Raw genomic sequence first — 25,005 nt, forward strand, 5'->3', positions numbered from 1 at the left:
GGAGCCAATATGTCTCAGGACAGGGAGTCTTGCTGGACACTTGAAACAAACTTGCAAAAATGTAGTATAAGAGGAACCTCCTTATCCCCAGAGTCCCCTCTCCACAAACTCAAACATCACATGACAATTCACATAAGTAACACTTTACAAACATTTTTGGGGCCAGGGGGAAGGGACACTGTGTGTTGGGGGGGAACCAGAGGGGAGGGATTGATTGGGATGTAAAAAAAAAATTAAATTAATAAAGATTTCTTTTGACTGCCTGCATAATGGTATTTGCATCAAACACAGATCTCTTTCTCCAGTTGACAATAGATACTGAAAACCAAAATTATTCTTGTTAACAGTTTCTAGGTCACTCACACTGTCCATTAAGCAGCTAATCCTGTCCACTTTCTCAGGAACAGAAAGTTTCTTAACTCAGGCTATGGAACTGAAAAAAAAAATAAAAGTGCTTGTGTATAAATCCTGTCCAAGGGATAAACAGCTGGTAGGGGACTTTGGGAGTCTTCAACTCTAGGTAGCAGCAGCCTAGATTCCAGGTAAGAGTTGGGAAGCGTGGCGGGGTCGGGCTCGCCAGTTGCGCATGCGCGCATTCTCGGCACCACGCCCACTCCACCGTCCCTTCTGCGCCGGCGCGCCGCGCAGTCCCGCCTCTCCTTCCTGCGGCGCCTTGGGGACCATGGCCGATCCTCGCGTGAGGCAGATCAAGATCAAGACCGGAGTGGTGAAGCGGTAAGGAACGGCCGGCGGCTCCGCGGCTTACGCCTGGTCTCTCCTCACCGCCGGGGAAGCCGGGCGGAGCGTAGGCCCGATGCGGGCGCGGCTTCCAGGCCTCGGCGGGCGGGATGCGAGGGGCCGCACACGCCTGGGCTGGCTCTGGCAGAGAGCCGCCCTCAGCGCTGGCCAGGCCGCCGTCGGTGTGCGGTTCGGGGCGACCTCGGCGCTGGCCTGGCCACCCTCAGTGTGGAGCTCGGAGCCATCCTTCGCGCCCGCGGGCCGGGAGGAAGAGGGTGGCCTGTGTCTGGTTGGTCTCGGCCTGTGTGCTCCAGGCGTCGGCTCGCTGAACTTTGCAGTAGGGAGGCGGAGTCCACCCTAGCCTGGCCTCAGGTGTACTGGACAGCGCTGCAGTTTAAGGGACGCTGAGATCACGGGCCTTACCCAGAAAACACAGTGGTGGGCCCCTGTCCTCTGACATGGCTCACTTCCAGACTTTGGGAACTGGGGCGTGAACTTGAGCACCTCTGAAAACTTCTCCAAAGCTCGCCGTAGAGCTGTGGGATGCTGCTTCCCATGAGTAGGCCAGGCCAGTCTTGTGATTTGCCTTGACTCGTGACTGCTTGTACATACTTCAGTGTTCATTCGAACTAATTTTGCTCAGACCCAAGATGATCAAACTGAAGCATTCCAAGGGAAAAGATACACAGCCTCCTTAACGAAGCAGATTATTCTGCAGTGGGAATAGCTTTTTCCTCTTGGCCCATCTCTCTCCCGTTTATTGATATTCCATCAGAGGGAGACCAACCCGTAGAGGTGAATCACTCACTTTTTGAGAGACTGCCCCCCCCCAAGTTTTAGTGCTTCGATGGTACTTTGGAAGCTTTTATTACAAAGACAGCTAGGAGATAGTATCAATGGGGGGGAAATGGACTGTCGGTTCTGAGTTGTGCCGGACTTCAAGACATCTTGGTTCTGCCATCGATTTTATGTATTCTGGAACATATCAACGTTGCACTGTGCCTCTTTAACTGAATTTGGAAGATCGACTCCAAATTCTCCCCACATTCAGTTTTTGGAAGAAATGTCTGCTATGTTGTTTGATACAGCGTGTGTCAAGTAAATATGATAGATTATAAACGTTTTGCTCAGGAAGATGTTTAATGCAGTTTTTCAGAATGTGGCTGAAGTCACACTTGAGATTAGTAGCAGAGCAAGCAAATGAAACAGGGTTCCTGATTACAACTAGGATGCTGTGCTAGAGTAGACTTTGTGCTAACAGGAGGGGAATATGAGATCTATAACACAAAATCCAAATGAGACACACTGTCCCTCAGCCCACAGTTCTGCTCTCTTTTGCCAGACCTTTTTTTTTTTTTTTTTTTTTTTTTTGGACTGTGTCAATTCCTTTAGAATATTGTCTATTTCACAGAAAAGAGCTTGGATGTATAAGAGGCTGCTTTAAAGTATATATTATAAGAAATGATTGCTAATGTTTTCCTGTTATAGCCCAGCAATACATATGATAGAGAAACGTCCTTTAAGTATTTAAGAACTAACTTGTGAGACATTCACAAATTCTCAGATGCCTACATAAACTGCCTGGAAGTAGATAGAGTTTTGTTTGCAGACTAATAGGACATTATCAAAGTTTACTTTGATACTCATATTTCAATAAATTAATAATTTTCATGAAACTCATAGTTTACTATAATCTCAAATTGCTTATTAAATGAATGCATGTGTATCATACGTTTCCTTCCTGACCCTTCTGTTGACATTTAAGTATAGCATTTCTTCTATGTACTGTAAAACAGGGACAAACACTTTTAAACTTAAAATGTGTATTTCACTTGTTGATTGCTTGCATTTTATCTTGCTGTATAATGTCTCCACCCACAAATATTACTTCCTTATTTTTTCCCATAAACTTATTTTACTATGATTCTGTCTTCTGTATTAATAAACTGAGGTGGAATTCTACATTTTCTCTCAGCCGAAGGGGAGTGTAAATGAGGCAGACGTTAATTGTTGGGGAAGAATTATCATGGGCCCTCTGCGTATATTTACACTTTTATAATGAAAAGAGCTTAAAGGATACGCTGTTTTTCCTTTTCCAAATTTAGTTTCAAAGACTTCTTAGTTTCATGATTGAAGAATGCTCTTGGTTTTATGAAAGGGATTCTGCTCATTGGGGTATTTTATAAAAATTACATCATTTATTTATTTGCTTGGTGTGTGTGGGGGGGCCATGCTTATTCCACAGTGCTGGTATGGAAATCAGGACAGTCTTCCTGGGCATTAGGGGTGGTTGTTGGTTTGTTTGTTTGTTTTTTTAAAGATTAGTTTGAAGACCAGCTTCTATTCTCAACTGTTTTTCATTTTCTGTAATTCCATTTCTCTTCAGAAGTCACAAGCTTTATTTTAGAAGAAATGGTAACCCCTGGTCATTCATAACACCTGGTCAATTAGTTTTTCCTCAGAGTTTAGAGCCACTGGTATACTGTAGGTTTTTGTCCTAGAGTTCACTGGATTCGCTAGTCTGTGACGTTACTCAGCTACAGCAGTTGTGATTCAGAAGTCCCCAGTTGTGGAATTAGGATGGAATCTGAACAGAGACTGAGAGTTAAACGTGTGGAAACAGGCAGTTAAATAGATGGTGGTTGGCATCAGGGAGTAATGCAGGGAGGACAAGATGGCCGTCTGCTTTTTCTGGTAAAATGGTGAAGGCAGTCTAATGTGAGATAACCCAGACTGTGTTTTAAATGGAAGTAAAAGTGAGTTTCAGGGTCAGTACCTTAGCTGGTGTCTTAGTTACTATTCTGTTGCTGTGAATAGATACCATGACCAAGGCACCTTCTAAAAAGAAGCTTTTAATTGGGGATTTGTCTACAGTTTCAGAGGGTGAGTCCTTGACTATCATGGTGGGAACAAGACAGTAATTAGACAGGCATAGCACTAGAGCAGTAGCTGAGAGCTTAAATCTTACTTTCAGGTTAGAGGCTGAGAGCACCAGAGACTGGGCCTGCTGTGTGCTTTGGACACCTCGGAGCTTACCCTCAGCGTCACACCCCCTCATACAAGGCCCCAAACACTCCACCAGTACTCGGATATGTGTGCCTATAGGGGTAGTTGTCATTCAAACCACCGCCAAAGTGCCCCACCCAGAGAAATGTTACCTTATCCAGTAACAGCCAGAGGAGGGGATAGATCACTAGGAACTGGGAGAGTCCACTTATGACTGCAGGACAGCGGTGAGGCTGGCCTGGTGTGGAGCCTCTGAGAGAGTATGCCCTCTCAGTCACAAGGGTTTCTTGTTCTTTTTAGAATGAATTCAGGCTGTGGAAATAGACTTGCACATTAGATATGAGTAGTTACATGACATTTCTCTGAGTGATCAACTTTGCTAACATGTGGCCCAGTATAAACCATTCCTATCTGGAAAATCTGAAATTCAAAATTATAGATGTTGAACTGGTAAGGTTTATATAAACATTCCAATATCTGAAAAACTTTGTTTTGAAACGTGTTTGGTCCCAAGCATTACGTGGTACTTGGATAACAGTGGGCATTGTTGATAGATTTGGTCTGTGTATTAGTTACTGTGTGTTGTTCTGATAGTTACAGTTGATATGATTAGTCACTTAGTATTGCTATGGTAAACACCACTACCAAAATCAACTTGAGTAGGACAGGATTTATTTCATCTTCCAGGTAACAACAGTCCATCACAGTGGGAAGCCAAGGCAGTAACTCGGGTAAGAACTTGAGGCAGGAACTAAAGCAGAGGCCATGGCGGAGTGCCGCTCACTGGTTTGCTTCCCATGGCTTGTTCTGTCTGCTTTCATATACTATCCAGAGGTGGCACTGCCCTGGGCTTGGTGTTCTCATGGCTAATCATCAAAGTGCCTACAGGTCAGTCTGATGGAAGCAGTTTCTTAATTGAGTTTTCCTTTTCCTGAGTGATTCTAGTGTGCCAAGTTGATAAAATCTAGTTAGCATAGTCTGGCTGGCTCTTTTTAAAAGATGTAGATTTTTTTATTTTCTAGTTTTATTTTTGCAGATTACTAGATTTATAGGTATCTGTGATGTGTCACAGCTAATCTGGCCAACCTTGCAGGGAATGATCAAATAATATTCCCAGTTTTTGTGTCAGTGCACATCTGTGAAATTACTATCATCTGTCTGGTGTCTGTCCATTGATACATAGGTGGTATCTATTGTCCTAATTCTCTTGGACAGGAGTTTCCTAGGATGTGGAACATTCTCTGTTAAAACTGGTGACATCTCAGGTAAACTGAGTTGATTAGTCATCTTCTCTGCACCCAGCTCCCATATCTCTACTTTGTATACGTTGTGATTTATTTGGAGGCCGTTAGTGGTACACTTATATACTGTCAATCTTTACACATTGGGCCTTACTTAATTTAAAATGTGTGATGTAAATGCAAATCCTGGCCATAGTAGCTTTATTCTACATTACTTATTAGGAAGTATTTTCATTAAAGTAGAGGAAAATTTGGACTTTATTGACTCTGTGTCACGATGAGGTATTTTAGCTAAACAACTTTGTCTATTCTATATTTCCAAGTAGGATTTGTGTTTACAAAATAAGTTTGTTATTAGATTATGTCATAAATTCCAGAGATTCTACAAGGAAAAATGTTTTAATCCATGTAATATAAAAAGTGACTTACAACTTTAAAGCCAGCTTTTAGTGAAACCTGATGAACTCGGCCTCTGTTGGGTGAACTAATTGATTAAAAATACCTTCTTAAGTATATCTTTTTATAGCCATTTTACATTGGTAATAGCATAAAATCCAGTGTGGACAATGAATGCTGCAGTATTGGAAGTCTCACTGACGCTGCCCCGTGGCTCTCCTCTGATTAAATGAAAGTGACACCAGTGGGTTAGCAGGAGACTCGGACAGTTCACACTGCATTGTGCTGCTTTAGCCTTAACAGTCTCTTAGCACTCTTGGTTAAATGGAGCTGACACACCATAATTACAGAGCTGCAGGCCTTGATACAGAATTTCACATCAAGACTCTGTGGGGACATTATATTGATTTTTTTTTCCCTTAATAAAGCCCTGTTCCCAAACTGTGCCATCTTCTAGAGTTTGTATATACCTACATTCTTGGTTGTCTATGCACATGGACACATTACATAGGAACTAGAATCAAAATGTAAGTAAAATGTTTATTTAGTTTAATATATAATAGAGTGTCATAAGAGTGAGAAATACACATAATCTCTGGCTTCTGGTACAGTTCTTGTAGTTAACGGCAGGTGACGTGTGCTGGGGACTGAGGGAGAGGTTGAAGAACTGTGGGAGTGATGCCTGTAAGCCTCACTAGCTTTGCCTTTCCCCTTTTCTTCTGTTTTGCTTTGAGTCAGTCAACCAGAATGGTCAGTGTCTTACTTTAAAATTTACCTTTGAACTTTAGCCTCGTTTGGAAGTTTTGTGATCAGATCTCCAATGTCATAGTCAGAGGCAGTGTCAAAGTGGAATGCAGGTGGTCAGCTCCTCACCTTGTCTCCCAGCTGCTTGGCAAGCAGGAGCTATGTGACCTGCAGCCATTTGTCTCTGCAAGCTGGAAAGGGGAAAACCAAGGCCACTCATGATCATGATTTTCCCAACACAGAATATGTTCTGCAACTGGGCTGGGATATGAAGGATCTTTTACTCTCTCTCTTGCTTGCTCAGCCCCCTCCCCCATTTGTATCTGTGTTCAGGGTGGATAGATGTATAAATGTATATATGTGTATGTATGTATGTGTGTGTGTGTGCGTGTGTGTGTGTGTGTGTGTGTGTGTATATATATATATATATATATATATATATATATATAGAGAGAGAGAGAGAGAGAGAGTATGTTTACATTGTACCTGTTACTTAGTAGAAATCTCGAGATTCTGTAGTAAGGTTACAAAATTATGCTAATAGAGCATTTCTAGAATATAGACTAGGTAATAGAATATAGGTGCTTACATGTATGACCTTTCTATTCTAGCTTGTCATTTCTAACGATACATTTATAGAACATCATAGTGCTTTGTTAGGATGTTGTTATGTACCTACAGAATTCTGATTGGGTTTTTTGTTGTTGTTTTTGGGTTGTTTTTTGTTGTTGTTGTTGTTTTGGGTTTTTTTGGTATTTTGTCATGGATTTGGCTGATTCTCCGAATTTCTTACTGTCTTTGAAACATCTGGTATGGTGTTAAAACCAAATACTCAGTGAAAGCTCTTTGCTGTGAACAAATGAGTATGATTTCTCTGTAATCCTTTTGAACTTGATCTAATAAGTAATTGAAAGCCACTGAACAATGGTATTACTGCATAATAGTTGTTCCAGTTATTTCTGCTGTGGGAGTTAAGCAGACAGAATCTCAGATTCCACTCACTGCATAGCACATCTATGACCCTAGGAAAGGTACTTAGCCTTTGGAAGCCCTGTTTTCCTTAGCTGAAAAAGAGAATTGGTAGTCGTATCTTTTTCATGTTGATACTAAGAAAACTGAGTAATGTAACTACACCAATCACCTAGCTCACATGCCTGATGGGTAGTGAAGGTTCAGTGTATTTCAACTACTATCATTCACATCTGTCTTGATATGTGCTACTGTAACAAAACAGTGTGAGATTAGGCAACTTACAAGTAATAGAAATGTGTTTTTCACAGGTTTAAGGCTCCAAAGTCTCCTTTTTTGACACCAAAGTGGTTCCTTGAGTACTGTGATAAAAGGACAAGGAAGGGTCCAACCCTGTGTGAAGCACTTTGTAAGACCCCTGAACAACTTCTAAAGGCCTCACTTCTTAGCATGCATTGGTGATTATTTCAACAGAAAGTTAGAAAGGCCACAAGCAAGCCATAGCAAGACACAGACACTGAGGAGGACTTAGGAGAAATGGCTGTGGATCCCAGGACAGAACCTAGAATTTGATTGTTTTTTTTTAAATTGTGATAAGATCTTGGATTTTAGTTACTTGGCCAATGTCTGGTTTTGGAGAGGGAAAGAGTGTGAGACTTGAATGATTGGGTAGTTTCTACAACTGTGGTGTTGGTGTTCTGTAACTTGCTGATGTGGTAATTCTTTGGTTCCAAACCCCAGCAAAACTCTTCCTTCTTCTTTTTTTAAAAATTTAAATAAAAAAATACCTTGTTTTCATATCATTAATTCCTAAAAATCCACTGTGGTTTACAACTGTAAAAAAGAGGTCTCTTTATACTTTTTCTAATTTTTATTTATTATTGTGTATGTATACATGTATTTGTGTAAGTTGGGAGAGGAGAGCGAGCACGGGAGAACTTTATGAAGTCATTTCGTTCCGTCCACTTATATGAGGCTCCAGGAATCTAACTCAGGTCACCAAGCTTACTTGGCAAGCACATTTACTTGCTGTGCCATCTTGCCCTGTTCCTATAGTTTTAATGCTAGATTATATTAGTTATAGATTCTCCTCAGTGTTTTGTTTTTAACTGAATTCTCTGGTTGTTGAGAGACCTGTGCCAAAGAAGTATTTTATGGGTCTCTTAATGTGCACCTATGGGTTCATGTTCTAACCTGGCCCATTACAAACCATGGTAAAGAAGAGTGAGGCAAATAGACATTAGTGTAACAGTGAATATTCTCAGTCTCTAAATAATACTGCTATACTTTAGTGAAAAGCTATTCTCTGAAACAACTGTACTGTACTGTACTTTATAAAACCTTTGAAGCCGGCCGGGCAGTGGTGGCGCACGCCTTTAATCCCAGCACTTGGGAGGCAGAGGCAGGAGGATTTCTGAGTTCGAGGCCAGCCTGGTCTACAGAGTGAGTTCCAGGACAGCCAGGGCTACACAGAGAAACCCTGTCTCGAAAAACAAAACCAAAACCAAAAAAAACAAAAAAAAAAAACAAAGAAAGCTTCTTTGCCGGGCGGTGGTGGCTCACGCCTTTAATCCCAGCACTTGGGAGGCAGAGGCAGGCGGATCTCTGAGTTCGAGAGTTCGCGGCTAGCCTGGTCTACGGAGTAAGTTCCAGGACAGCCAGGGCTACACACAGAGAAACCCTGTCTCGAAAAAAAAAAAAACAAAAAAAAAAAAACCAAAAAAAAAAAAAAAAAAAAAAACCTTTGAAGCCCATTAAGTCCACTGAAGTGCATTTAAACTTGATACAGTAGTATAATTTTGATATCTAATGTTAAATTCTAAGGGTTCTGCATTATGTTAATAGTATATAAAGAATTTTTTAAGGCTAAGAAGTTCTATCTTTACAGTAGTCAAAGAGATAGTATTTAATGGCTTTCATAAAATAGCTGTGTTATTTGCTATCTTGGTTAAGATGTGGTAGAAACTAGAAAAGGTTCATGTGACAGGGTTCCAGCTCAACAGTCTGGAACTATTTATAACTAAGAGTAGGAGACTTAGAAATGGAAGGTAAGAGAGAAACAGTGGCTGTAACAACCTTCAATATGTGTTCATCAAGATGGCATGATTTAAAACATACCCTATTAGGGCTTTAATTAAAAACGAGTAACTTTAAACATTGTTTTAATGTTATAAATGCTAACCTGTTGTCTTAGAGTTTTACTGCTATGAACAGACACCATGACCAAGGCCAACATTTAGTTGGGGCTGGCTTATAGGTTTAGAACTTCAGTCCATTATCACTGAGGTAGGAACATGTCAACATCCAGGCAGGCATGGTACAGGAGGAGCTGATAGTTCTACATCTTCATCTGAAGTCTGTTAGTGGAAGACTAGCTTCCAGGCAGCTAGGATGAGGGTTTTAAAGCCCATGTCACAGTGACATACCTACTCCAACAGGGCCACACCTTTTAATAGTGCCACTCCCTGGGCCAAGTATATACAGATCATCACATCTGTTATAGAAAAATTGAAACTATTTTTAAGAAAACAGTTTTGTAGTTTTATGTAATTGGAACACTGTGTCAACTGTCTCTGAAGCTAATTGAATGAGGATTGTGTCTGTGAGTTTGTTTGTATTTACCTGCCTGTTGCTAAGTTTCTTTCATAAATAGGCTCATTCTTCCAGGTTTTTTTTTTTTAATAAAACGAAGGTTAGAGAGATTGTTCAGTTGATAAAGTTCCTTCTGTACAAGCCTGAGGACCTGTGCGTAGACTCCAGCATCAATGGAAAAAGCCGGTGCAGCTCCATGTTCCTGAAATCCCAGTGCTGGGAGACGGAGACAGGAGAGTACCTGAGGCTTGCTGTCCAGTCTGTATGCTAAAAATTGAACTGCAGACTCAGAGAGAGATGGTGTCTCAAAAAGATAGGCTAAGAGTTATAGAAGACACCTAACATCAACATCTGATCTCCACATACACGCACCACACATGCACGTTGATGCACACGTGCACATTTTTAATCTTTCTTGTCACATCATATACATACTTATTATAGAGCACAGTTACATATATAATAATTTATGTGTCTATCACCTTAAACATCATTTATTCGGGGAGCTTTCAAAATCTGATTTTGAATGTCATTAAATATTATCACAGGTTGTTACTTTCAAAGTTTTAAGTGATATATACGTGAAAATTGTCCACACTAATTGTGTACCGGCTACTGTTTGAATACATGTATATATTGCATAATGTTAAATAGGGTTTGTCATGCTTCCTCTGAGCCTTTTGAGATGTACGTGTGTCATTGCCATCTGTAGTCATTCTGCTGAGCAGTAGCACTCAACAGACTACCCATGCCTGTGTCCTGAGACTTAGCACCCATTGCCACAGATTGTGACTGCTGTTTTCCAAGCATAGGAGTAGTAGGATTAGGGCTGGAGAGATGGCAGTGACAGAGTGAGAGAAATACCTGGTCTCTGTGTGACAGAGAATTTCAGGTTCCAGAGGCAGTGTCCCATTCCTCAGAGTGCTGGTCATAAGCTGGACCAGAGATTTTCAGTATTGTGACAATTCTCTGGAGTTCCTGAGCCTTTCCTGTGAAGTAGAGGTTATGCATATAAAAGTGCTAGGGCAAAGTTCACCTTTTTCAAAATCACATTCAAGTGGGAGTGGGTGGGGAGGGCATGTGTTTGTTTGTTTTCCTCAGGCACCATCCACCTTTGACAGCTACCTAGGCTCAGATTTTCCGTGCTGGTTGCCTGTGAGCACCTGAGACCTACACAGTTTGTTTTCAGATGGGTCCTAGGGGCTTGAACTCAGGTTCTCAAGCAAGCACTTTACTGTCTGAGCTATCTCTGCAGCCTCCTTTTTCATGTTCATCTGCTCATGATCGTACCATGAGTTTTCCCAGGGGGTATGCAATATTAGAACAGATTGAATGTAGAAACAGGTATGAAAATCCAGTTACTTCTGTTAATCTAGACAAATATGCAAAAATGTAAAATACTACCATTTTCATTATTTGCTTTGAAAAAATAGAATTACTTTTTATAAAATTGGTTACTTTAACATCATAGTATTTTATTTACTTATGAGTAGTGGATGTATGTGTGGGGTATGCTTTTGTATGCACGTAAGTATATTTGTAGGATGTCAGGTATCTGCTCTGTCACTCTCTATTTTATTCCTTTGAAAGAGGGTTTGAACCCTCAGCTCATTGGGTTTTGGCTAGGTTGGCTGGCCAGTAGGCCCCTGTGATCTTCTGTCTTCCTCCCTTTCCCACCCAGCACTGGAGTATAGGTGTGTGCTGGGTAGCTATCGGGCATGGAAACTCAGGCCCTCATGCTTCTACAGAGGCTACTCTTACCCACTGTGTCTTCTAAACAGTCTTTTTTTGGGGGGGTGGGAGGGAGATAAGTGAATTAAATATAATTTTTCCTAATTTTAAAAATGAATGCTAAAATATTTATATTTTCTGTTTCAATTTCTGATACACTCATTACTAACAGATTTATATAAACCACACCTCTTTGTGGTCCTCAGTAATTTTTTTAATGTAAAAGTATTTTGAAATTTAAGAGTTTGAGAGCCATTGCACTGAGTAAGCAGTTATCTATCACCTGGAGATCAACCCTCATGATTCTTATCAGTGAGGTTTGGGCCAGTGCTGAGGAGTTTTAGATCTTACAAGTCCTGTGGAATTTCTTTTCATGTGTTCCTTTAAAAAAGCATTGTACGGTTTTGTGAATTCTCATTGCTCAAGACAGTTCTTCATGTTTACAGTATCTTTACCATACTTTCTAGTATGAAGGTACAACATATTTTAACCTTCCTGAACGATTGTAGTGTGAGCATGTATAAAGCCAAGGTACATGTAAGGGCAACCAACATGCTTATTCAAATTGAGACTTTTTTTTCAACATTTCCATTGTGTGTGTGCCTGTACATGCCACAGTGCATAGTGAAGGTCAGGAGACAGCTGTCAAGGGTCAATTCTCTCCTTCCAGTCTGTTGGTTCCAGGACTGGGCTTAGGTCATCAGGCTTGGCAGCATCTCATGGGCCTGAAACAGAATTTAATTTGAAATGACTAGCAGTGATTCTTGAGAAATATGAAAAATAGAAAGTTTCAAATTGTCTTTTGTTGTTGTTAATTTGAACTGTATTATTTAACAATATTAATAACACAAACCCACCGAACAAAAATAATAACTAATTTTGTGCTACTCCTCCACCTGAAATAACCATTTTTAGTCCTATGCTTATTATCTTGCCTTTTTGTTTACTCTATCATTTGTATCTTGCTAAAATAGATATTAAGTTCTAGTTCTGTTTTTTAAAAAAAAAAACTTGGTAAGAAGGGCATCTTTAGGGATTTATTTTTCACTCTGTGTTTGTTAGTAGATAAAGGTGTAGTTTTTGCAGATGGATACAGTATATTTGTTTTGGTGCTTGTGTACTCTTCCATTGTGTATACTACAGCTCATCCATTTTTGTACAGGTGAGTATTTGGGTTGCTGGGTTGCTAACAGTGTTTCTGTGTTTGTCTCAGTCCTGTCTCAAGATGAGAGTTCTTTCTGAGTGCACACCTAAGAGTAGGATTGTTGGGTCCTACAGTATTGAATCTCCCATCCTGTATAAATGCTGTCTTAGCTTGGGCCACTCAGAAGGGCCACAGACAGGCAGCCTAAAACAACAGAAACTTGTTTCTTACAGTTCTGGAGGTTGGAGTTGGAGATCTCGAACCTAGTAAGGTTGGGTTCTGGACTCTTCTTAAGTTGCTGGCTGTTTGTTGTTTGTTCACGTGGTGGGAAGGGTCCCCAGGGTTCCACGTTATTTCTTGTAGGGCACTAATATTATTCGTAAAGTCTCAGTCTTCATGACAGTGTTTGGCAGCAGTTATCTACTGAGACCACACATCCTGATGCTACTACATTGAGTATAGAGTGTGTAGATGCGTCAGCCTTTTCTAAAAGCTCGGTGCCCGTTCACACTCCCAAGTTCACGGTGAGAAGTCCTTCCATTCACCCACAGTCTCTCTGATTCTCTGAAAGGAGGGTGCAAAAGGACGCATCCTCGTAGTCTCACTTCTCGTTATCCACCTCTGTGGACAATGATGTGTATGCATAGGCAGCCCAGGCTGCTCTGATAGAAACGTGTCCTGGGAAGAGACAGCTCCAACCGTTTCCACAGCTGTGTTCAGTGTGGGCTGGCTTTGGGTTGAAGGAGGTGTGTAGATGGATCCTGGAAGCTGCCCTGGCACCAGATTGGTTGGAATTAGATTCTTTTTCTTATTGTTATGTTAGTTCTGATTGATGTTTCCTTGATTATTAAGACTGGCACAGCATTTACAGGGAAAGACTAGGTTCTTCTTGTCCTCCTCTTCCTCCTCCTCCTGTTTTTGTTTTTAATATTGTTTTGTTTTTGTTTTGAGACAGGGTTTCTCTGTGTAGCCCTGACTGTCCTGGAACTCACTCTGTAGACTAGACTGGCCTTGAACTCATAGAGATCTGATTGCCTCTGCCTCCAGAGTGCTGGGATTAAAGGTGTGAGCCACCACTGCCTGGCAAGACTGAATATTTATTTATGCATTATGTTTAATCTTTTTAACCCAATACATCCAATGATGTCACTGTTACTGCTGGTGTACCCTTACTCTTCTCTACCTGTCCCAATATCATTGTCACCACCATTAGGAGCAAGCTCTTTATTTCCATTTGTTTATATCTGTTTTGGTGTTCAATTGAAATTAGGAGATAATGTGGGTCTCATATTTGATGTGTTTATTTCCTGTATTTTTATTACCATTTTTAAATTGTCCTAGCATTTCTAGTAGTAGATTAAACAGAAACCATCTGGTGTTAACTGCAGGATGGATGCTGTGGTTGAAGCTTTGGATTAATGCGGCAGGCATTGGTATTGAAATGGAGCAGCACACTAGTTAGTAGAAAAGCTAAAGAATGCTGTACGCCTTTTTCAAGCACATAGGCATCCCCACTTAGTAATTTTCAGGCAGTTTTCCCACCAGCCACTTTCTTGAACATCCAGACAATAAGGCTGCCTTTAGGAGTTGGTCAGAAGCTCAAGGAATGCCTACTGCTCCTACACCATTTTCCAGCCTTAGATCCCACTTACCCAACAGCAAATGGCTTGTTTGGGAAAAGTAGCAGGCATCCCTATTACAGCTGACTCCTGGGAAGGAAGAACTCTTCTTCCCTAGCCTTATATTGTAGTCTGTTGTTAAATCACCTGCCCAATTCCATAAATGAACTGTGGAACATTTAAAAACTACTATCTTACCACTCAACTTTGCCTTTGTTCATTTGTAAAAAGAATAGTTATAGTAATTTTATTTTAAAATGTTTCGCTATGTTGGCCAGGATGGTATCCTCAAACTTTTGTGCTCAAGTGATCTTTCTGCTTTGGCTGCCAAGAAGTTGAGACTACAGGTGTGTTCTATTATCTTTATTTAATTTAATTTTAGATTTTATTTTAGTTTGTGTTTAAGTGTTTTGCCTGCATGTATATATATGTACCATATACATGCTTGGTGCTCATGGAGGTCAGAAGAGAGTGTCAGATCTCCTGGAATCAGAGTTACAGATAGTTGTGAGCATCTTGTATATTTTGGGAACTGAACCCAGGTACTCTGGAAGAGCAGCCAGTGTCCTCAGTTCCTGAGCCATCTTTCTTATCTAGTTGAGTGTTCTGTGATTGGGAGAGTGAAAAAGAAGAGAAAGAGCTGGAAGGACAGATAACCTTGGAATCCCCACCTTCTCCTCCTAATTGCTTTTCCTGTCCTCTGCTCGGCCCCTGATAGTTTAGCTTCGAGGAAGATTATAACGACTTAGGAGACTTTCCTTGGTTGAAATTCAGAGTTTTTCCTCATTATAATAGAAACATAGTTAGATAAGGTAAACATGTAATCCTGTGAATGGTGTTTTGTTTGTTTTGTTTTTGTTTGTGTAAGACAGTCTAACTAGTAGCAGCCCAGTTGAGTCTTGAACTCCTGAGTGCTGGGCTTAAGCTGAACCTTGAGCAGGAGAACACTTGAGCCACATTGTACCAAGTTTATCTTTCTCCTGTCTTACTCTGATGTGACGGTCAGCAGTTAATATGTCTCTTCCGTTCTTGCTCTTGAGAGCTTCTGCTTGTATCTATTTGTTATTCCTGTTATTCTAAGTAACCTAAACTTCTTGTTCATTTCTAGGTAGTGATATCAAGTTTAAGATCATCAGAAATTTGACTATTGTTTACTTAGCTAGACTCTCTGAGCCACCATATTTTTGTATGTTAGTTTCTATTAGCATATAGGTTCTATGAAGTCATACACATATTCCCTGAGACTTAACACATACAACATCACAACTAAAGTCATAAAAACAAATTAGGCATTCAAGTATGCTGAATAATTTAAACTACTTCTTGAATATAATCCTAAAAAGAGAGAACTCTTTGAAGTACAATGTAAAATGCAGAAATCTAATACCTAACAAATACACAGAGATAAACTTTATGAGTTCATGTTTGCGACATGATTGTCAAAGTGTCTCTTTGGCCAAATAGAATAAGAAGCAGCAGACAAAACTTTAAAAGACCAATAGCACCTTGCTAGCACATTGCTAATAAGAACTAATAGGTACTTAAACTGATGAAAGTGATTCAGACAACAGCACATTAACCCCCTACTGTGCCCTGTTTTAAGCTGTTAATAGGCATTAGCCTTTTAGAGAATGACTAGCACTTTCATATTCATTTCCTGAGCCTTTGGTACAGGAGTGAACTGTGAGAACCGCAGAATACTTTGGAAGACTGTGCTGTCTGCTGTAAGCTTAGATTCCCTGTGCTCTTGGTGTTCTTGGTGTCATTGGAACTAGTTTTACATGGCATGTGTTTTGATTGCTATCAGTTTTGTGTAGAAGTTCCATGAGGAATAGAGGTAGGTTTGCTTTCCTCTCACAGAGAATGCTACATTATGAAAGAAATGGTTCTTAGATTTAATTTTTTTTAAAAAAATTACTATAGGAAGGCTATAGGTTTTTTTTTCAGTATTCTTCAGATCTCTGTAATATTTTAAGTAATTGATTTCCCCAGAAGTGAATCCAGTATTTGAAAAATATTGCCCATGAATATATGTGTATATGAGGAGAGTTTTAAAAGTGTGATTTTCTTAAAAATATTTTAAGTGAACTTTAATGTCAGTTCTCTGTAAGTTGGACTACTATCTTGAGTTTGTATTTATGTGCATTATTTCTATAGTATTTTAAAATAGATGTTTTATGTTTCGATAATAATTCCAAGTGTAATGCAAATGGAGAATTAAGTTAGACCAGCAAGATGCCTCAGCAGGTAAAGGAACTATCAAGATTGACAGCCTAAGTTCAATCCCTGAAACTCACATGGTGGTGGAAGGAGAGAACAGACCATGAGCTGTCCTCTTACCTTCACACATACGCTATAGGCATGTGTGTGTGTGTGTGACTACCAAATACGTTAATTAAAAACATTTAAAAACAAAGAATTAGCTTGATTTTTTTTTTCCCAAGTAGGGTTTCTCTGTGTATCAGAGCTCAGGCTGTCCTGGAACTTGTAGACCAGGCTGGTCATGAATTCACAGAGATCCATCTGCCTCTGCCTCCCAAGTGGTAGGACCAAAGGTATGTGCCACCACACCTGATGAATTAGTTTGATGTTAGAAACAGTTTTATCTTGAAGAGGCTGATTGTATAAGTAAATGACAGACATATCAGCTGGATTAGATGAAAAGGTAGTGTGTGGTTGGAGTAAATTCAGAGTTTGGGGGCTTCGATAATTGTTTTTTAAGGATTTAAACCTTTTTAGTCTCATTCTGTCCTTTTGACTGACTCATTCATATGATATCTATATCGCTTTTATATGTTCTCTCATGAAAAATACCACAACCCTGCCACTCCAGGGAAACCTTCTTCTCCCTCAGTAGCCCTCACCTCTCAACAACAAGCATTTATGAGACCTCTTGTTAGATTACTTTGGGATTCATCTTTCTTCATTAGAGCTCCCTTTTAAAGTTCCATTTCTTACCGAGCAGTGGTGACACAAGTCTTCAGTCCTAGCTTTTGGGAGGCTAGCCTGGTCTACAGAGGGAGTTCAAAGACACTGAGAAACATTGTCTTGAAAAACCAAAAAAGTAAAAATAAATAAATAAATAAATAAAACATTGTGATATTGCCTGTGAGCTTTTGATTGTTCTGTCACAGCTTTCTCTTCGGCCAGTGGCGTCAGCTCCAGGTCTCCTTGCTCTAGTTCTCATGTGGTTCACTGTCTTGCCCAAAGGTATACATACTCGACCCCTGCTCACTTCTTACTCTACAGAAACTGGTTTAAAGTGTGTGTGCAAATCTTGATATTGAGACTTCATTGCTGGTAATTCCTTTCAAAATTTAATTGGATTTTTCTCTCCTGTTGAATCATGATGGTTGGTCTTGATTTTGTATTCCATCCTATGTCTTTCTAGAAGTAAGAGGTTTTCCTCACTTTTCCACCCACTGCCAGATCCAGCTTCCTGACCTCTGACCTCTGACTTCTGCCTGGAAGAACAGAGTTCTATTTTGATATTGTTAAGTAAACTCACGGCACCTAGTCTGTGTTGATGCCCAAGTGGTCCATTTCTAGTAGCATAGTACAAGAAATGAGAGCTCTATGTATACACATGGTTTTCTGTTGTTTCTGTGCATATTCAAAAGTAGAAAGCACAGAAAAGGAAAAAAGAAACTCAAAAACCTAAAAATGAAGAAGGCATTTATGAGAGACTGCCTTGTACAATTTATGTTATTGTGACCACCAGGGTAACAACGGAAAGACTTAGCCGTAGTTATAATTTGACTTTATTTTTTGAGGCAGAGTCTCACATATTCTAGGCTGGTCTGGAACTTAATAATTAGTCAAGGATGCCCTTGACTTCTGGTCCTCCTGCAGCCTCACAAGAGCTGAGATGAAAGGCCGTGCCACATACATGCCTAGTTTTTGCAGTGTGGAGTTGAAGCACAGGGTCTCACACACTTGGCAAGCACTCTTCCAACTGAGGTACGTCCCTCGGCCTGGCATTTGACTTAAGGTAATGAGTGACAGTAAGTTAGTATGGAGCTTTAATTGTTGGTTTGCTTTTTTTTAATTTCGGCTAAGATTGGCATTTTAATTAGAATCAAATGTATACAATTATAACAGTCGCTCTTTACTTCAAAATAGATACATCTTACAGCGTTAAAATAAATTCTTTTTTTTTTTTTTTTGGTTTTTTGAGACAGGGTTTCTCTGTGTAGTCCTGGCTGTCCTGGAACTCACTCTGTAGACCAGGCTGGCTTCGAACTCAGAAATCCACCTGCCTCTGCCTCCCAAGTGCTGGGATTAAAGGTGTGGGCCACCACTGCCCGGCTTAAAATAAATTCTTTTTCTATATTACTTTTTATAATCAAATTCTTCAGTTCTTCTTGACTATAATTTTATAATTCAGAAATAATTGAAACAGTAAATACAATTTCGTTTGTTTTTAAATAATTCTGAGGTATTTTTCTTAGTCTGGGCTAGCTTGAAAACTCACTGTGTAGTCCAGACTGGCCTCAGAATCTCAGTTACCCTCTTACCTGAGCTTCTCATGTGCTGAGATGAGAGTTAGGCGCCACCACACCCAGCTCAGTGAAACACATCTTGAGTAGCAAGTTAGAAGTGTGTCTAAGGCTGACATGCCCTGTTGGGAACTAATGAGTGAAAACACTTGGCTCTTTGTATGAAGTTTGCTGCGGTAGGGGCAGTGGTAACCAGGAAATGTGAAGACATCTAAAGTTAATCCATTCCTCAGCGGCAGGTATACAGAAGCTCGTCTTTCTTACAGAGTTAGGCATCTGTCACAGCCCTCAAAAAATTGATGTGTCTTCCCAAGGGACAGCTATTTTCCAAGAGAACAATTTTGAACAGTTTGGGTGGGAAAGGTGTGAGATGAGAACTTGTGCCTCCCCACCGGCTGCTAATACCACAGCCAGTCTAGACTGTGGTGCATGCCCTGAGCCCAAGGTTGCCTCACTCCATTTATTCCAGCAGCTGTTTATTGATCATCTACTGTGGAAGACACTGTGCTGAGTATTGGCTACCTTTCACCAGAACTTTCTTGTTCAGTTTTTGCCAGCAGTAACTGTCCCCCTACCCCCCATAAATACACACAATACCAGCACCAGTTCTGTCTTATTGTGAAAACTCAGAATGACATCTTCCATATTTTATGGCTACAGCTGTACAATTAGCTATTGTTAACTACAGTATAGTGCTGTTATGATTAAACTAAATTTATGACCCTGAATTAACTCCAGTAGCAAAACCAATATTTAAAATTGCACGTAAGTATGTAGCATTGCTTTGAATTACAACTAGGTAATATACAGTATATTACTTTGAAACCAGGTGATGAGAACAACTCTTGAGAAAGAAGTCAGCCACATACCACGTTTATAAATTCCTTAGTGAATACCAATGGTTTCTGCATCTAAATTCTCTCCTCATTGGTTGCTTCTTTTGTTTTGGTAGCATATACAGGTATTGAAACAGCAGTGTTAGTTAATATATGTTCTGCTTTCTTCCATTGTGATCACTTATATAAAAAGCTTGTAGTGAAGAAATTGAATTTAATTTGCTTAAATGCTGAAAGGGAGGGGATAAGAGCACTCTTGAATGACTTGATACCCTGGGTATATCATTTTTTTATAAAGGATGAAAGTGGTTGTGGTGAGGTCATTGGTTGTAGAAAAGTGATTATCATATTGTGTTTCTAGGAACCAATTGGGAAGCACAAGAGTCCTACAGTTAAGGAGTGAATTCTTTGTGAACAGAAAGCTAAGCGCGGACATGTAAACCTGCAATCCCAGCACTCAAAAGAGTCTAAGGCTGGAGATTTCAGATTTCAAGGCCAGTTTGGGTGTGCTTTGTGTGTTCTGGAGCTATAAAGCAAGACTTTACTCAGAGAAGGAGGGTAAGAAGGAGGAGAGAAATTAAATATAGCTAGTTATCAGACTTACTTACCTTGTTGGTATTTTAAATATCATCATCTCAATTCATTCTAATTCTCATTCTCATCCTCCCTCCCTCCCCCCCCTTACACACACACACACACACACACACACACACACACACAAACACACACACTACTTTATGAGGAAAGCGTTTACTAATAGCCGTGCTTTAGGAAAACAAGGTTTTTTTTTTTTCCTAAAGGTCAGTATACTTACTGAAACAATTGGAACTTATAAAATACTTTGTAGATTTTTGTCTACAAAATTTTTGTAGATTAGGTTTCCAGTTGTCAAATGGTTTAGTGTTTGGTTGTCCCTCCACCGGCCACCCCAGGAGCCTTTCACTTGCTACTGTAGTTCAAATGGAGGAGGAGAAGTGGGGGAGGAGGAGGAAGACGATGTCCGACCACTCCTCCTCCTCCTCCTCCTCCTCCTCCTCCTCCTCCTCCTCCTCCTCCTCCTCCTCCTCCTCCTATACCTCCTCCTCAGGTCCCTCTGCCTGCCAAAGGACCTGAGTTCAGTTCCCAGCACTCTCATGGCCGCTCACAGCCATCTCTAACCCCAGTTCTAGAAGATGAGGCACTCTTCTCATCTTTGTTCACACACACACACACACACACACATGCACACACACACACACAGTGTACAGACATATAAGCAGACAGTGAATGCCAGGATAGTGCTCCACTCTTTACATGGAGAAATCCTGCCTCAGAAAACAAAACAACAAACAAACAAAAAGAGGAGGAAGAGGAGGAAGAGGAGAAGGAGGAAGAGGAGGAAGAGGAGGAGGAGGAGCGATGACTGCATAAAGTGAAGTCAACCTCAAGTCTCTACTAACTTTATGTGGAGGAGCAGTGCTAGGCAGCAGCTTGAATTTGAAATACTGATTTTTAAAGGCTCAGTAGTAGGAAGGATTGGCAGGAAGAGTCAAACAGCCTTCTGGAGAACAACATATTTCAGACTATTTTGATCCATATCAGAGTAAGAAATATGTTTTATTTTGTATTATGACAAAGAATACAAATGAAGACACATGTAAAATTGAAACAAAATTCGATGGAATATTTTTGCTACACATGATGCTCTTTAGTACTTCAGATACTATTCTGTTCTTTTTCCATCAAACACTAGAAGTCTGAGGCAGGAGGATTGCTGTGAATTTGAGCTACTCATAATGATCTACTATATAATGAGTATAAAGCAGCTTGAAAGGGTTACATAGTAAATCTCTGTCTCAAAAAAAACCCAAAAAACAAAACAAAACAGAAAACAACAAGTACAGAAACAAAGAACATAAAACCTAAAACCTAACAAAAAGAGCCAGTTGTATTTGCAACTTACCAAGGAGGTTTCAAAAATTATTATAACAGCTTTTTGCCAGAAAGTTGGTGACTGGACTGAGTAGTCAACTGGCCAGTTTACAACAGAATCCAGTAAGTGGGAGCCAGTGGGGAGAGGAGGGCATTACTAAAATACTGAATATTTATTGTCTTTGTAGCATTGGATCACTAAATAATATTCACTCCTGTGTTGTATAGTGGGAACTATATTCCTCTTTATTTTATTTCGGAACTAGGTTTAGAGAGGCAAGTAACACACTTAGAGCCACTAGCAAAAGCCACATCCGGGATTTGAACCCATGTAAACTAGTGTTATGACTCCAAAGCCCATATATCTTCTACCGTTATCACTTTATCTCCCAGGTAACATTGCAATGTATGTGTTAACCTTAGAAGAGAATTAGTGACATTTAGCCGTCATTAGAATTTTATTGTGGAAAATAACAATAAAAAGCCCCATTAAATGTGAGTTGAGATAGACATAAACATTGACTAACAGTTAAATAGTGATAGATTGTATTGGCTTTCCAGAGAGCTTTAAGTCTTCATGCCTCTGCTCATCTACAAGGTGGAGGTAATCTCCTTCAGGCTGAGATATATGGGCTTCCCTTGCTATAAGGTAAAGGGGATGTTGAGGGGCTTTACTACGGTACCAGAGCAGATAATAAGGCAATTAGAACTGTTAAGTTGATGAAACACCAGACTGGGATGAATTATATCACGATTTACAAAGAAATGAGAGATTTTACGGCAACTTTTAAGACCTAAAGAAGAAGGATATATCAGTACGGAGAAGAGAAATTGATAGTAAAATTTCAAGAGCCGATTTATTTGGCCTGGGAAATCCTACTTGTAAGCATTTTTGAACAAGCTTCAGAATATTTTATCAGCTTTGTAAAAAAGTAGAAATTATCAATCTGTGGTAATAATTTCCTTTGTTAATAAATTGAAGGTGCATTTCTTTCCCTTTTTTATTTTTCATTTTTTGAGCTGTAGTGTATGCTAAGTATCATCTAGTTCAACCCTCTTACGTTATAAATGACGAAGCCAAGACCTGCAAGACATCAAGCAATTTCCCCAACAGAAGAGCCACCATACATACTGGTTAGAAGTAGAACCTCCACCCTCTGTCGGCTTCCTTTGGGTCTGACCTGAGCAGGAGCATTAATAAATGCCTTCACAGATAACCTGATTTATGGAGTACTGTGCTTTTCCCTAAGGTTCTATCACATAAAATAACTCCATTTCTAATACTTAAAAAATACAAAGAAATGCACGGTTTGCCCTGGTCACTCAGTAGGCTGTTTAAGCAGGGAATGGGCTGCTTGCTGTTTTTAAGCCATCATGACATCTGACACCTACAGTGTCTGTGGTCCAGGTGTAAGGGAGTTATGAAGCCTATTTTTTCATAAGCTTTTCAGGCATGGCTATAACAACATTAAAATGATTTACCTAGAAACCTAATTTTGATTTTCTTATGCTTTATTGTTAAAAAAGAAATTACAATCAATAAAAATGTAGCATGCTAAAACTAACCAGATTAAAAAGTCTATACAACTCAGTGAGTTATACAGTTAGAATAGAGATTTGGAAGAAACTATGGACCTTCACATTAAATTTTACATGTTTGGCCTGGAGAGATGGCTCAGTGGTTAAGAGCACTGACTGCTCTTCCAGAGGTCCTGAGTTCAATTCCCAGCAACCACATGGTGCCTCACAACCATCTGTAATGGAATCTGATGCCCTCTCCTGGTGTGTCTGAAAACAGCTACAGTGTGCTCATATAAATAAATCTTTTAAAAACGTTTTTACATATTCATTAACACATATATTTTATGGACTCATTTATCTCCAAATCCAAAATACTACCTATTCAGCTTTACAGAAAAATAAAATTTTAAAAATTTGCAAGAAATTGGATATATAATACTAAGAAAGGCCATACAATCTCAGAAAGAAAAAAAACTGCATGTTCTCTCATGCAGATATATATATATATATATATATGTATATATATATATATATATACATATATATATATATATGTGTGTGTGTGTGTGTGTGTACTGTATATATAAATGTACATGTATAGGTAAAACAGTATTACATGAACAAGAAAGGCTTAGGGGATGACGAAGGACTGAATGCAGGAAATGAATGTGAGTTATGAAACAGGATATAAAACTTCTTCTCTGGTTTGGACTCTATCATGTATCTTTACATTTAATTATTTCCAAGATGGTATCTCCCTATGTAGACTCTCCTGGAACTTACTGTGTTGGTTGTCCAGTCTAGTTAAGAATTTTGAATCCTCCTGCTTCAGCCTTCTGAGGTGGAACTATAGGTGTGTACCACCACACCTACCTTTAATATTCCTTTAGAAGACTTTTGGGGGTGTTAGTCTTATGTTTTACCAAAAGTCTTTTCTAGGATCAGGAAACTTGTGTGTATGTATTATGTACATCTTTGTTTAAGCAGGCATGATTTTGTTATTTCAGTTACTGAATGCTAGGCCTCTAATACCCATCTTCTGTGTGACTTAGAATACTCAGAACGACTATAGAGATACTATTTGAATAAGCAATCTGATTACAAAGCATTGTACAGATCACTGCTGTCATCAGAAACACCTTTTTAGGTCACAGTTATTTGGCAAGTAAATCACAAACTTCTGCTTAGTGAGTTTCAGCAAGCTTTCTGGAAGAGGTGCCACTTGATCTAGATCTGAAGTGAGGAGTGGAGATGCATTGGGCATCAGAAGGAAGGGCAGTCATTTCTTTAAAGCAGCAGGACTCAAAATCCTTCCAGGCTCTTTTAAGAGACAGTGGAGAGTATGGGATGAATCATGAAAAACACACCAAGGGGTTTAATGTACTGACAACTTCAGAATTCTGTAGGCATTGTTTCTGTTTATGACTGTTTATAATTTAAGGGCCCTTGATGAAGACTCATTGTGGAAGAGAGTGGCTGTCTCCTAATTGCATTGTGGTTTTGTTGTGTTTTACAAATTAGATTTTTAACTTAACAGTAGCTTGATTCCTTGATGGGCTGTGTAATATTGATGACACTTTTGATATTTATTTAAAATGAATCAGTTGGCCAACACAAAATGAACTCAATGGTATTTTTGTAAACGTTTTGTCTAATTTTGTTTTATTTATTTATGTTTTTTGTCTTACTGGTCTTTTGCTTTTATATTTTGGTTTGTGTGTTTTTTGAGCTTGTGTTTCTTGATTTTTGTTTTTCTTTTTTAAAGAGAAGGTGTGGAGTTGGTTGTATGGGGAGGTAGGGGAGAGCTGGGGAAGGGAGAAATTTCTGTTCATAAAGTGGTAAAGAAGGAAAAAGAAATCAACACTAGTTTTGTTTTGGCAAAACAATATATAGAATTGAGTACTGACTGTACTTTGTGACATCGCTGGAGGTTACTGTTGGAGGTTACTGTTGGTGGTTACCGTTGGAGGTTACCGTTGGTGGTTACTGTTGGAGGTTACTGTTGGAGTTTACTGTTGGTGGTTACTGTTGGTGGTTACTGTTGGTGGTTACTGTTGG

General features: G+C 39.6%; 1 protein-coding gene across 1 annotated transcript in view; it reads left to right on the forward strand.

Moving 5' to 3' along the window:
• The first annotated feature begins 639 nt into the window (after window positions 1-639).
• Tbca (tubulin folding cofactor A) overlaps window positions 640-25,005 on the forward strand; it is a 57,620-nt gene continuing 33,254 nt past the window's right edge. Inside the window, exon 1 of the mRNA XM_028760133.1 lies at window positions 640-735. Coding sequence (XP_028615966.1) covers window positions 683-735 — 53 coding nt within the window. The 5' untranslated portion in view covers window positions 640-682. The remainder of the gene's footprint in view (window positions 736-25,005) is intronic.

Source organism: Grammomys surdaster, unplaced genomic scaffold (assembly GCF_004785775.1).
Source record: "Grammomys surdaster isolate TR1022 unplaced genomic scaffold, NIH_TR_1.0 126391, whole genome shotgun sequence".
Lineage (NCBI taxonomy): Eukaryota > Metazoa > Chordata > Mammalia > Rodentia > Muridae > Grammomys > Grammomys surdaster.